Raw genomic sequence first — 14,701 nt, 5'->3', positions numbered from 1 at the left:
AATTCAGCCAGCAAAAATTTCCCTCTCGGAGAGAAAATTCTCCCGTTTTTTCAGAAAATCCCTTCTTTAATCATTCCTGGATATATTCCTACTTTTTCTTCGATTTTTTCCGTTCTTTTGTTTATTTACCTCATTACTCGTTATTTACCTCATTTCCTAGTTTTTTATTTTTCTCGCGTTTCCTATCCAATTATTTGGTTACTTGAATTTATTTATTTTGAAATTTCTTTTCTTTAAGAATGGAAGAAATATACTTATCTTACTTAAAATTGAATCGATCAATAAAAATAACACAAAATGAAGATATAGATAGGCAGACAGAGCGTTAATATTCGTTAATCAAGTTTATTGCTAAATATTCTATTGAATTGTTAATTTAAATGTAAATACTTATACACTTGTGTGTGTATGTATATTATGTACGTGAGGTAATATAAAATGAAAGGGAGAGAGATTTTTAATAGATTATTTGAACGATCGTTTCAACGGGGAAAACTTTGATTTAATAAAATAATTATCTGATTTTTATATTATAGTATATAAAATTTATAAAACGATAAAATCATATTATCCATAATTATCATATTTATCGTATTTAAATATATTTGATATTAAAGAATAAAGAGAAATTATTTTATTTTTCCATTATATATTGGCCAGAGTATAATACATGTTTCGGTGAATTGGGAGAATTTCTGGAAGCATTGTACGTTCGAATAGTAACAATAGTAATGCATTCGTTGTATTTAATCAAGCGTCGAACAATCGTGCACGTTGAATTAACTGAGCGGCGTCACACCCAGCGAATCATTCACGTTCTGTATGATCACGAGCCTGGATAAAATGGTTGCCGTTTGAGAGTGAGAGGCATCATTTCTCTCTAGTAACTGGTCCCTTGTCTCCCTCAATGTCCATCGCAATATCTTCGTGCAAATCAATCTTCAAATTTTGTTTTTTTCTATATATAACTTATATAAGTTGTATCATTTATAAATATCGTCTATTGTTGTAATTTAATGAAATTTATTTTTCCTCGTTTTTATTAATCTTATTTCCGAGAACGAATTATGTATGATCTTTTCCTACTTTAGAAGATTCAAATATACTTACTTAAGGTAAGTCCTTTTTTTTTTCTAAATTATTTTCTTTAACTCATTAATTGTTACCAGATAATTATTTATTTCATTTTTTTATATTATCAATAATATCGTCGATATAATAATATAAGGCAAACTTTTTATGAAGAAATTCAATTCATTATCACTGGATATAGGATGCAGAATTGATGATTTATCAAATATTTTTCATTATTTAAAAAAATTTTAAAAATTCGTACTCGTATATTATAATAAAAATAAATCCAAAATACATTGTATTATTATTTTAACGATAATTAGAATTTTTCTATTAAATTTAAAACGAGAGAGATACGTTTATTCAATGTTGCTTGGTATTCGTTATTATAATTTAGTTATTATTACGTTATCGTCAAATTATTTTTAATTAGACGTTTGTTGTCGATTCCATTCCAACATTTCTAAAATATCATAAACCTTATATAACTGTATAGTGATTAACATAATTTATTTATCTTTTCTATCACAAAATTATTTTCCATTATTTTTCTGAGTAACGTCTCTTAAAAAACGTCCCTTAAAAAATTTAATATGAAATTAATATAAATAGTAAAATATATTCGCATTTAGAAATATATGACAAAAATATTTGAGCTTATATCACGCTATATATAATATCTTCAAAATACAGAAGCTTAACCAGCAGGATGTACCACGTCCCGTTTTGTAAATTCTCGTTCTCGACTAATTAAAGCGTTCGTTCTCTTTAGAACCATTTCAATTTTACAAGGGCGTACGTATTTTTTCTCTCTCTCTTTTTTTTTTTTTGTTTAAATATTTTGTTCGTCGACTAGCACCAGTACAAATTCCTAACATTAAAACTAAGGAGGAAAAAGAAAAGAAAAGAAAAGAAAAAAAACAGAGAAGGAATGAAGAAATGCATAGAAAATTCAAATTCCATCGAACAGTGAATAGAGACATCATTGTTACAATTTAGTTACTACGCGATTCCTTCTCTTACAATTACACGTCTATTCATATCCTACGCGTTTCATACTCTAAGATTTTCCAGACATTACACGATTCCTATTATGTAATTCCTGCTACGTCTGCTTATTCTCTTTTGTAGCGAAAGACAAAGGATCTTAATACCTTGAGCTTTGTTTCCCATAACTTTTTCAACGAATTCTCCAAAGAAAATCATAATTCGAATCTGTTAGTAATAATGAGAATATGTTTTTAACATAGATATTATACTCTTGTTAAGTATTTCGATGTGATATGAAAATAATTATTAGTCGAATGTCGATAGAAATAATTGTGGAATCGTGAATACATAATGAATTATTTCAAAGTCAATCTGTAAAAGTTAAAAATGATTGTTAGACTTGGAAATATAACGATACCTAATGTGAACGAGAATAAATCGAATGTCATCTTTTTTCGTGTGGGTAACTGTAACGGGAAGCAGAGCAGTGCCATTATTTTTTTTTTTCTTTTTTTTTTTGTGGCAATCGTTACGAGGAAACGCATGTAACGTAAAATACGCGTAAACAATTTCTCTTTTAGAAAACGTTTTTCTTCTTTATTCCGATATTTTAAATTATTCGATTGTACGAGTGTGCGAGTGTATATTAATCATCATTTTCACAATAATAATAAAACTCGTATTCCAGACGTTAACGCAAAGGTTAGTAAAATTCAATTTATCGCAGTTCACTACATGTATTCGATTCATTTATGTAAATGTTACGTTGCTTAAGCGTCATCACGATCAAAATGTCGCGATGTACGATACATTGATTTGAAAATTGTTCGTTAATATTTGCTATATAAACGGAAATGAAATATTCAACAATTACGATATTTTTATACCATTCAATAAATTAAATTATCGTTGTAAAATTATCGAGAATATATCATTTTAAAAAGATTCAATCGAAGTATTTCCAAAATATGAATATGATGGAAAGGTACGTGGTTTTGAAAAATATTAAAAGAATACGCTATTTTGCTGGGTCGATATCATCCATCGAAAATTTAAACGAAAGAGTTGAATCGCATCGCTCAACTGATGTAATCGTTGATCGTATGTCGAAACAAAAGGAATATCTTATTATATCTTATATTTATACTTATACTCTTATGAGACGGAAAATATTGGAAAATATTGGAAAATATTCGAAAAATTGATAGCGAAACGTAACGCGATTGAACATGGTCCAACAGGTATGTTCTCACTGAATTATTACACTACCTGTAACGTGTAATGTGCAAAAATAAGACACGATACGAGTGAAGAGAATCGAAACGAAAACGGTAAGTGAGAATAAATTTATTTAGATTGAAAACGTAATTTGATTAAATGTAACGGATATAGTGATGAACGAATGGTTCAAAAACAATAGGTAAAATGGATAAGCTCATAATGGAAACAATTTTGTCCATTATCCTAGATATGCGTATATACATGTATAGTTGTCTCTGTTGGCGCGCGATATAACATTTAATTTCCTTCGGGTTATTTAATTTTCCATGTTACGCGAATTTATTTTCTTTTGTTTTCTCACCAGATCTTATAAGATCTTCCAACTTTTTATAAAATATCTTCTTCCACAAAATATCATCATTGTTTACAACGATAATATCGTACAAAAATTACGAAATATGTAATTGTGAATCTTTCTTTTGGGATCAGATAACGATCACTATTTTAATTATTTTTCAAAAATAAAGAAAAATAATTTTTCATTTTGTGAAACTAATTTTGTATATATAGTATTCAAAGTATAGTTTATTTTCATTTATCAAATATGATAATGATGAACATGCGAAAGAAAAAAAATATATTTATATAGAAATGAATTAATATTATAAAATTGAAGTAAATAACAAAGTTTGATCAAGTTTGATCGAATGTTACAAAAAATTGGATTATTTTTTCACCAAAATTGAACTTTTCCTATCATCGTATGCGAGTGGAGAAAACTTTTCATTTCCTTGTCGTTATTTATTTCTGATCGAATGCTTTTCCAATTAATCTTTTTTTATAATATCGATAGTTTGTTTTCGAAAGAAAATAACAAGATTCCAAGTCAATCTCGAGTTTTAACCTTTTCTTAACCTCGTATATGTGTAAGAGTATTCGTGCGTATCTTTATAGATGAAGACTGATGACATCGTAATACAAAGTTAAACGATACGATATGTAAGAAGAAAATAGAAGAAAGTATATTTTCAAATGAAATTTACATTACATTTTTATAAACATTTAGTACAAAATGTAAAAGAATACAATCATTATGTACCTTTTTTTTAGATATAAATTATAAAACGAAACGTTCAAAATATCGATGCGTTAAAAATTGTAAATAACACGATTAATCCTTTAATCGTTTTGTAAGAGTCGAGAAACTGTTCTTTTTTTTAATCGCTTTCTTTGTTTTTCGAGTTCGTTACTCGAAATAATTATTAGTTTCACGGAACTTTTTAATTAAATTTGTGATCAGAAAATCATTCTTTGTACGATCGATTTTGCTGCTTCTTCAACGATAAAACGCTTTACTATAGTGATTTGAAATAATTTCCTTTTAATCAGTTTTATTGAACTTAATAAATAAAAAGTTCAATATCCTTTTTTTTTTTATTTAAAACTAAGGAAACGTTTAATTTTTCTATCTTTAATGCAAAATCGCATAACGTTTGAAAGATAGAAAATCTAATTCGAACGTAAAGATAACTCGATTATAACGATTGATAATAATTTCTACTAATAAGTGTGGTCGTTCGAATTCGACCAGACTTGCCGATTCTAATCGTAATTTCAGAGGTTCGAGATATAAAACTAATTTTCATCAAAATCAAAAGTAATCTTCTACGCTTAATGCGCTATTACAATTGAAATAATTATGATATTATATTGTAATACGATGTGAAAATTTAAACTGATGATTTTGAAACGAATAGTACAAATATAATAATATAGATATGGAAGAACGTTTAAATCTGAACAGGTATAATAGTATAGATATCGAAGAACGTTTAAATCTAAACTTTATTATATACGATGCAAATAATTTATTACTTGCAATATCCGAAAAATATTCATCCGTAAATACGAAATTAGTCTAAATTATTCTAGTCTAATTTATTAGTATAACATATATAGTATAATAAAAAAGATTTATCGCGATAAACGAAATATAATAAATTTACAATTTTCTTCGTGCGAATTTCTTCTTCCTTTATATTACGAAACTTTTCACGCGATTTTTCTCAATTTACAATTCACGGTTATTCGGTTTACTTCTGCGTACCGTGTACATATATCGTGTTTATATCGTATTACATCTTTCTATTCTAAATATAAATACATAAAGAAATAGATATATTATCTTTCAGAGTTGAAAAATGTTTCATAATTGAATACTATTTCTTCGAGAACGATTCAAAAGTGCATAATAACAATTGTATTATTTCATTATAAATTAATTGCTAGCCGTATCGTTAAAAATCAAATACTTATATCAATTTTAATTATCCAATTATAACGAAATAAATTATTTTACGCGTGATAAATTATTTACCTTTAAATCAAATGTAATTCGAGCGAGCAAATTTAATCTCAAATTAATTTTAACGAAAGATGGTTTTAAATACGTTTCGATATAACGATGATGATGATAATGATGATGATAAAATGACAACAAATTCTAAAATTTGTCGTTTCGAGAACAAAATTCCCGCAAACGCTAATCCTAAACATTGAGAGATTGAGATTTCGTATGAAATATAGCCGGATTTTCGACATTTGAAATATCATTACACCCGTTATCTTCTTCCTATTTTTTGCTACATCACCAAGTAACAAATGTTCCGTATATAACTCATAGTCGATTCTGTTACACTTTCTTATTTGGCCGGTATGCAGCAGTAGGTGTGCTGCTAGGATGATAAGTCGGCAAACGAAGTCGGTGGATAAAAACTGTTCCTATTTCCACAGCAGAGGATGGCAGGGAGGGATAACTTCCGGTCTGACTCCCGACCGCGGTAGAAAGAAGACGTATATTTCTTTCGTGGGTTAGACGGATAGATCGACCGACTATCGGATAATTAAATTCCTCGTGCACCATCACATTCTGAATATTTAATCTACCTACGTGTGAATTTTCTTTTTTTTTTTTTAATAAGTCAAGTGAGAAATAAGCTTCGTTTGATTAAAATATCATTAAAAAATGTTCAACTATAATTAAAACATAAAACATGATCTTCGTTATCTTTCTTTTTTTTATTCTTTTTTTATTTTCTCTTTTTTTTTCTCTTTTCGTAGATATTTTTCGAATTTCTTCGTAATAACATTTTTGTCGTAGATAATAATTACCGTTTCGACGATCTATTCTATCGTCTATATATTCCACGGAAATTTGTAATATTAAATATAATTAATCTCACGATTGTTCGCCGTACGTTTGAAACGAATCGAAATTTGATAATAAATCTTAACGTAATGTGGAACGCTGTTAGCTGCAATTATCGATATATTTTTGGCAAAGTTAAAACTGTTCGAACTGTTTGCCGTGAAGTGAAACGAGTCCAATCGGCCAAACTTTGTCCATGGTGGGAAAGATAACAAGTCGGACGACCGCCAAACCGTTGTCTAACAGACTCTTGATTTTTCTCTTTCTTTCTTTCTTTCTTTCTTTATGTTTGTCGTGCCAGAAACAATTATTTTTAACGATTCAGATCCGGTAAGTAGAACGGTTTAGTCCTTATTCTCGTATTAAAGTATATTGCTTATCGTTTATATCTCGTTAATTTCTTACGAGATGATGGTAGTTTGGAAATTTCATTTGTTCGATGTTCGAAGCAAATTTATGAAAATAAAGAAACTTTTTTTCGTACAATCAGACATGATGTGTCGGATTTTTCTTTTTATCGATTTAAATTTTTAACGTTATATTTTTAAAAAATAAGAAGTTAGAATTTAGTTTGTTTCGATATCGATGGGAGTGACGACAAAGGATAAGATGATCGAAAAATGGAAAAGCGAACGTAAAAGATTTCAATTCCGAGCGAAACGTCATTGTCTTATTATTCGTTTCTCGGAACATTAACCGTAAACGTGGTTGGCACGATCGTTACTTTCGTGAAAAGATCGGACGATACAGGAACGTTGAATCCCGATCTCATTTCATCGTCTTTTCAACTCCTATTATCTTGTCGACGAGGAAGAACAATAGAGAGACAAAAAAATTGCTCCAGGCTGTAATACCGATAAATTTCGATACAGTTTAAACTTTTCTAAATCTTAGACGTCGCGTTTACGAACACCGAGTCGAAGAAAAGAAGAAGGATAATATAATTTTTTTTTATCTAGGAATAGATAGATATCTATCTTTAATGTATAATTGATTAGTAGTATTATCAAAGCGATATAAAAAAATTGTATTGCGTATCGCGAACAACGCGATATTTAAGTAATAAATATAATATACGATACGATAAAATTACGTATATAAACACGTACGTGATAGAAATTTTCGTAAAATTTGATCTTAATGAAATTTGAATCGGCAAAGTTTGGAGGGAAAGAAGGAATAAAGACAGAAAGGAAAAAATAAATACGCTCTAGTTAAATTAGCGTGACCATTCCATTACGATCGATGAATATTTTAATAGCGACTTTCTTGTTCTTGCGTAATTTTCTCTACGATACCGGTCCTCGAATCGTTCATCGTAAGATTCGAATAACACGCTCGTAAGATTCGTGTCTCCTTCTCCTATAAAGCGAGTTAACGTGACGGTTGGCGAGTAAAACCTCGTTCGATTTTAACAGCGCCATCAAAACTTACGTTTCCAGCTTACGTTCGTACTTTCCTCTATCCGCATCGACTAAAAATATGTTCTTTTAACTTGGAATTTGGAAATATCTGGGAAATGCTGCGTTGCGATTCATTATTCTTCGATAAAATGCATTTCTTTATAAATATATTTATAATTTTCGGTACGGAAGAGAACGCATCTGTTCGAAATTTTGTTCGCGTTTCGCGTATTCGTAAAGTTCTATCTATGAAAAAAAATTCAATCTTTTAACGGAGAATTCAAGTAAGCACGTACGCGTGACAAATATATCCGCAACGATGAAATTTTGTAATAATAAAAAGTCGAAACGACAGCAAAAGCGAAACGTTCGTACGCGGAAATATATACGTTTTCCGACTGAAATCGACCGATCTTCGTGCTAGTATATATTTGAAAACTCTCAATAAGTAATGAAGAAAAAAAACTTGATACGAAAATAAAGAAACTCTGATTTATTTGAAAATAATTACGTAATTTTTAACGTAACGCGTTCTACGCAAGCGAAAGTAACAGGTTATACATATTGTACGTATAAATCACGTATGTACGCGTATCGCATAATATGCATATTACAAATTAAGCTTCAAATTTGTTAGAAACTTGATATAAAGTTTTATCATGCATACGTAACGTGATTCTCGTTCAACAAAAAGCAATAATCCTTGTTAAATTTTAACGAAGAATTAGAATATCCGCGTAATATGTTCCTCCTAAATCATACTCTTGCCAATGTAATGAAATGTTGCCTTTCGTTGTAATGAAATGTTGCCTTCTAAATTCTCTTATATATAATATATAGACATCGATTTTTAAAAAAGAAACTATGGATATGATGAGAAATTCGAAGAATTTCGATCACTTTCGCTTTCGGGTTATTTCGATTATGTTACGAATTATTGAAATCTGGATGCGAAATCAATGGTTGTCACAATTACGTGATTGTTAAATCGATATTTGCCCTAGGCTCGAGTGCAAATGCGACAATAATCCCAGATGCGATATATAATTATGGCTTAGGTGGCACGTTATTACAGATATAGGGTTGCACGCGACTCTTGCGGCCCATTCTCTCCGGTGCCCGTTATCTTCTGCTCTCGGTGCATGTGCTCGGCACACCGAGTAATGCGAGCCTCGTATGTAAATCCCATTCTGATTAACATCCACGTGTTACCAACACAGAGAACCCTTACATCATCTACTACTAGTCGGTATCCTGCTTGCCCCTAAACCCTCTTAACTGCCGCGTCACACCAATGCCCCTTCCAACTTGGCCTCTGTCGCGTCTGCCGATATTAATTTCCCTTTCTTCGTCATATTCCCCATTCACGTCCTAATACGAACCTATATTCACTTTTCCAGCTACTACAAATTTCTTTAAAAATGTGTATACGGTATGTATTCGAATAGCTGACCGTTTCCCCTCATTTCCCCTCAAATTTGTGATAATAATTTACGGAGAAAAAAGAAGAAGGTTGAACGATTTGCGAATTTTCAAAATCTAGTACACAGCGATGTAATATACGAGAAACGTTGATGCGATGTATTAATATAACGATAGTGGAGTAATGTGAAAATCCTTTTGTGATTATATTTACGTTAAGATGGAAAGAGAGAAGGGTAAATTTCCGTATTAGAAACTTGCTCTTAATCCAATTTCCAACGGTTATTTAACAGGTATTTGAATACGCTATCATCATGATAACCTGTATCCACGTATATACGCAATTTGGTTAGTGGCAGATATGATTTTCAAATATTGTTCCGCAAGATTCGTCTTTCTCCGAGGAACAAATATTAACATTAACCGAAAAACGAAATAAAATAGAATGAAAAGATTACGACTTTTTTTCTTCGAAAATCTAGAAGGTTATTTTATGTAATTATTTTCACATAAAAAATGAAAACATCGAAGCGTCAATTTTTTGAAATATTTATATTCGTTTAAAGGCAACGTTAATATTGTTCCGCTCGAAACATTTTCTCGCGTTCTCGAGGGGATAGGAAAAATAAAAATAATGAAAAATTTGTTGATCGCAAATATAGGTATTGCGAATATAGGTAGAAAATGTTGAGAAGAGGCTAAACGGTGCATTCTAGCACATCTGAGAATCCTTCTGGGAATCTAGCTCATATTTTTCCAAATGAATTTCGCTTGTCACGGAAGAAATACGTTTCCTATTTCAAGCGGTTCGTGTACGAGGTTAGCCCAGTCGAGTTGAGAATGGAACGGTGTGAAAATGCGAAGGAACGAGCGAACGAACGAATACAGTGAGAAGAGAAAACGCGTTCACCGCGGGCACTAAAGTTTCGGCGTGTTCTTTAAAGCATCGCAAATCTCCGCCAGATTCTCTCTTTCTCTCTCTCTCTTTCTCTTTCTCTCGTATACATGATGCTTCGCGAATTCTTCTCGGAAATGAACTTATTCCATTAACATCGTCGCGCGAAATTATAGACAACGTGACAAATGTTGGAGAATTTCACGAATCATCGTGTTTCCAACGAGATCAAAATTTTTAAAAAAATTCTTATTTATCGAGGATAAAGTAACAATTGTATCGAGATCTATCTTCGAACGAGCGAAATTATAATAAATAAATGCGAAGAATTACGTTGATATTCGTCGTAAATTTTGATTATAATTGTAATTTCTCGATCTAGGAGAAGATTCGAGGAAAAGCCGAGCCGAGGAGAAAATCTAAGTAGCAGAAGAGCGACGAGAAACGTCTTATCTGCTGGTCATGAACCGTGACTGTGCAATATCTAGGCTCAAACTGACGTAGTTAACCTAAGTTTGTGTCTGAAGGCAGGCTCGTTTCGAGCTGTGCTATACTCATTTTAAGTTTATACGGCTTAACATCCTTTGCCCCTTCCAAAACTGTCGCTTCTTTATGCATTCTATATTAAATAACAGAGATTTTTATTCGTCGAAAAATCGAATTAAGCAAGAAATTGAATTAATATTTATCCTATTATATTTAAATATAATAGCAAATATAATAGAAATACCGTGAATTTTCTATCTATTTAAACTCTTCTCTTTCGCATTGTGTCATACGAAAAATATGAAAAATAAAAATATTCGTGATCGTTAAATCCCTTAATTCGCGAGAAATTTTGCGATATTGCCAATTGATTTCGTACAAACGACTTTCCGTTTCAGTAACCGTTTCGCGATTACTGGATCGCGAATTAATGAAATTTGCTTACGCCCCAGTTTTCCACGCGCAATGTTCGTTGATCGTTCGTGCGAGAACCGTAGCTTTCCGTTCTTCTTTAAACGCTTCGCGCTAAAACTTATTAAATAGAATCGATTCTTACGAGTGGATCGTCCAAAATTCCACGGATCATCCATTCGTACGCGTACTGATGTGTGTGTAGAAAATTATCTACGTAAAATAAAGGATATAAATATAGAAGGTGATTTCCATTCGATCAGAATCTAACCATGCAATGTAATTTTGAGGAGATGAAAAGGAAGGCGAAAAAGGATACACGTGTGAGAGATTAAGAGACATGGTTAGTGGAAAATTTACCTTGTAGATAGAAAGATTTGCAACGACGCAAGTGAGCACGGCTTCCCTGCCCATCGGGATCGTCACGTTTGTTATTGGCACGGTAAAGCTCGGTCCCTCTGAAACACAAGGGTGTTGTCTTCTAAAGCGTCCTGTATAGTACGATATCCTGTGAATATCGATCCATTTTTTCATTTAGTATTATCACGTTACGAAATTATTACGTATTCGAGATATTCGATTAATTCGATCGACAGAAAATTCTTGAAATATCTATTTTCGAGTTGAACGCGTTGAACGATCAAAAAAAATAAGAAAAAATAATAATCGAAAATATATTTTTTTACTATTTGTACTTGTTTCGGATATAACAATTTTTAATTAAATTTCATTTACTCGTTTCTTTTAGTTTTCAGCTTCGATTCTTTTCACGTATCTATTTAAATTTGTCTTCGTTCTATTTAAACGGCATAGCCGAATGAAAAGTTTGAAAAAGGAAAATCGGTACGGAAAGTGGAGAGATATTTATTAAAACTAAGCATATCGAGTGGGAAGATTCGATAAAATCAATCGAATTCCAGTCAAATTCGAAGTAAACTTTTTATAGGACGTATTGTTTCTACCACACGAATAATTCGTGTTCTCCGAATAATTTATTCTCCATGTCCTGCTGTATTCATTCGACACATTGCTGAGAATTTGCACTCTACGGACACCGACCAGTAAAACGCATCGCGTACAACATAAACATCTGTTCTCCGAAATATATGCGCGACTAAATACGTCGTAATTTATGCCTATGTGTTTCTATATAGATAAGTATTCACGCTCAATTATAATTGCGAAGCCAAACATCAGCTTTTTAGCCCATGGTTGCAAACAAACAAAGTTAAACAAACCGTTTCCATTATGTTGAAACTTTATGAATTTTTCTTTTTCATCGACTAATTCGCACATATCTTAATAATCTATAAATATATTTTTAGCCAATAAAATTCGTTTAAAAAAACTTTTTTTTATATTCCTACGGTTAAAAAATTTAATTTAAAATCAAATAATTACTCTTAACATTGGTAAAAAAAAGTTGAGTAACATTAAATAAATATGAATGAATTTTCATTTCTCTCTTCTATTTTCATTAATATTTTTTTTGACAATTTTTATTTTTGATTAATTAAAAATAAATTTTTTTCGTTATTTTAATTGCAATTAAATCTTTGCATTTTTTCTTTGGGATAAGGAAAAATATTCTAATGGTAATTTATACTATATTTATACTAAAGAAACATATAATAACAATAATAATAATGTTTATTTTTATTATGTTCATTTTTCTTTTCTTTCAAAAAAATCAAAGATATCTCTTCCGATTTTTATATTTTTGAATCAATTTTTACGTTTTTGAATCAATTATATTCTTCGTTTATTGTTTCACGCAAATATTTGATTTATTATTTAAAATTGAAAATCTTCTTACGTTTTATTAAAATAATTAAAATAATTAAGATTCTCGTCGTTTGTATTTTCCCGATCCTCGAGTTCCTACAGATTCAAAGAACAAATCGTCTTAACTCCTTCCATTAAGTTTATCGAAGTTCGTTTCATCCGTAACGAGGACAGATGGATATATATATCTAGCAATCTCAGAGATATTTTCTGCCAAAATTTACGTAAAATTTTTACCTAAAATTATAAAATTTCAATAGCAAAAAGATCGATATCTCAACGTATATACAAGATATTTCTTTCTAATATATATGATTTTATTAGCGCGAAAATTATATATATCACATAATTTCTTTCTAAAATACATTTCTCAAATTCCTTTTTTCTTTTTTAATCCAAAATTATCCAAGTTTTCTCGAATTTTCGAATGAATAAATTTAAAGAAATTATCAAATATTTATACGATACGAATAAACTTTATCGATTTTCCTTCGAATAATTACGTTCGAATTATACGAATCATTCTGTAAGGAATAAAAGGATAAAGATAAAGTTAATTGAATCGTCGAAGCATTATTAAGCAAATATGTATTTAAAAAAGTTTATTGTAGCTGGTTAACATGTGTTCGATTCCTAAAACCGCTTTGAGGATTTGTTACGCTAAGTAGGTATGTACGAATTGCGTAAAGGCGTTAGAGAGGCAAAGAGAGGCAATGTTGGCAAGAGCGTCGAAACCCGGTGTGCGCCAACAGATAAGCACTGATCCCAATTACACCGGTCGGATAGACCGGTTTCCAGTCTGAACGGATCATGGATTATTGACTCCATCTTGATTACCTGGCTCCCGTCAATACAATCGAGAGATCGATATACCTTAAATTTCGTATCGTGCTTCCTATATGCTTTTTTTATATTTTTTGTTTTTAATAATACATAATTACATTATTAATTAGTATTACGAATTTTATCGGCGATGTGCGTGTCCATCGTTTGTACGTGTTTTTTTTTATAGGATATGATCAATTGCATCGACAAATAAATTTTATAAAAAGTATATAAACTTGTATTTCTTATCTTATTTTATTTATATCAACGACGTTACTTATTTCCTCGCTCGATTTAACGATTAAGTTTAAATGCAAGTTTAACTCTTAACGAAATGAAAGATAATAGAGAAGGATTGGTTGGTTATAGTTATATAATAAATATAATTTTTACAAAGAAAGAAGAATTGAAACGTATACCACGATATTCATATTGACGCGAAGAATAAAGTTGAATTCTGGAATATATTTTCGAATAATTTATTAATGACAAAACGATTATTCGAGTAAGAAACTAGAAGGTTAATATCTACGTAATATATATTACGTAGATAAGTGAAAGCGAGTCTACGATTCGCGTGATAGAATGACGCATTCTATAGATATTTCTTATACGTGATTTGTAATAAGCTATTGTCAATTTTTTTTTTTTTTCGTGAAAATCTATGGTTGGTACGTAGTATGATTTTTCGCTTTAATTCCGACCGATTCGTATTGCCCATGAAAGGAAGAGTATAGTGCGAGTTGGATTCATGGATATCCAGCCATTGAGAAGATATTGGTCATCCGTTATCATGCCATTTTTCACCGTGTGCCACTAGCTCGTAGCTACGTTTGCCTACTGGCACGGAGTTGAAAAACTGCTGTATACGTTTCACGTAGCTTTCCATGCTTTCATCTTCTCTTCGAGTTTGTAAATAACTTGGATTAACAAAAAATTAAAGATATTAGAATAATTTTGAAAATTATTCCGATCAATCCG

The 14,701-nt window shown here is 30.7% G+C and overlaps 1 protein-coding gene across 3 annotated transcripts in view; it reads right to left on the bottom strand.

The window, feature by feature from the left end:
* The window catches only part of LOC414025 (neurotrimin), an 85,226-nt gene that overhangs the window by 14,949 nt on the left and 55,576 nt on the right, over positions 1 to 14,701 (bottom strand). For all 3 annotated transcript variants that reach the window (XR_411601.3, XM_397461.6, XM_006569688.3), the window contains one exon: positions 11,471 to 11,568. Coding sequence is in view for 2 of the 3 variants with exons in the window: in XM_397461.6 (XP_397461.3) it covers positions 11,471 to 11,568 (98 nt within the window). In the remaining variant the exon portion in view is untranslated. The remainder of the gene's footprint in view (positions 1 to 11,470; positions 11,569 to 14,701) is intronic.

This window comes from Apis mellifera, linkage group LG10 (assembly GCF_003254395.2).
Source record: "Apis mellifera strain DH4 linkage group LG10, Amel_HAv3.1, whole genome shotgun sequence".
Taxonomy (NCBI): domain Eukaryota; kingdom Metazoa; phylum Arthropoda; class Insecta; order Hymenoptera; family Apidae; genus Apis; species Apis mellifera.
The sequence above is the reverse complement of the archived record's forward strand: the minus strand, read 5'-3'. Positions and strand labels throughout refer to the sequence as shown.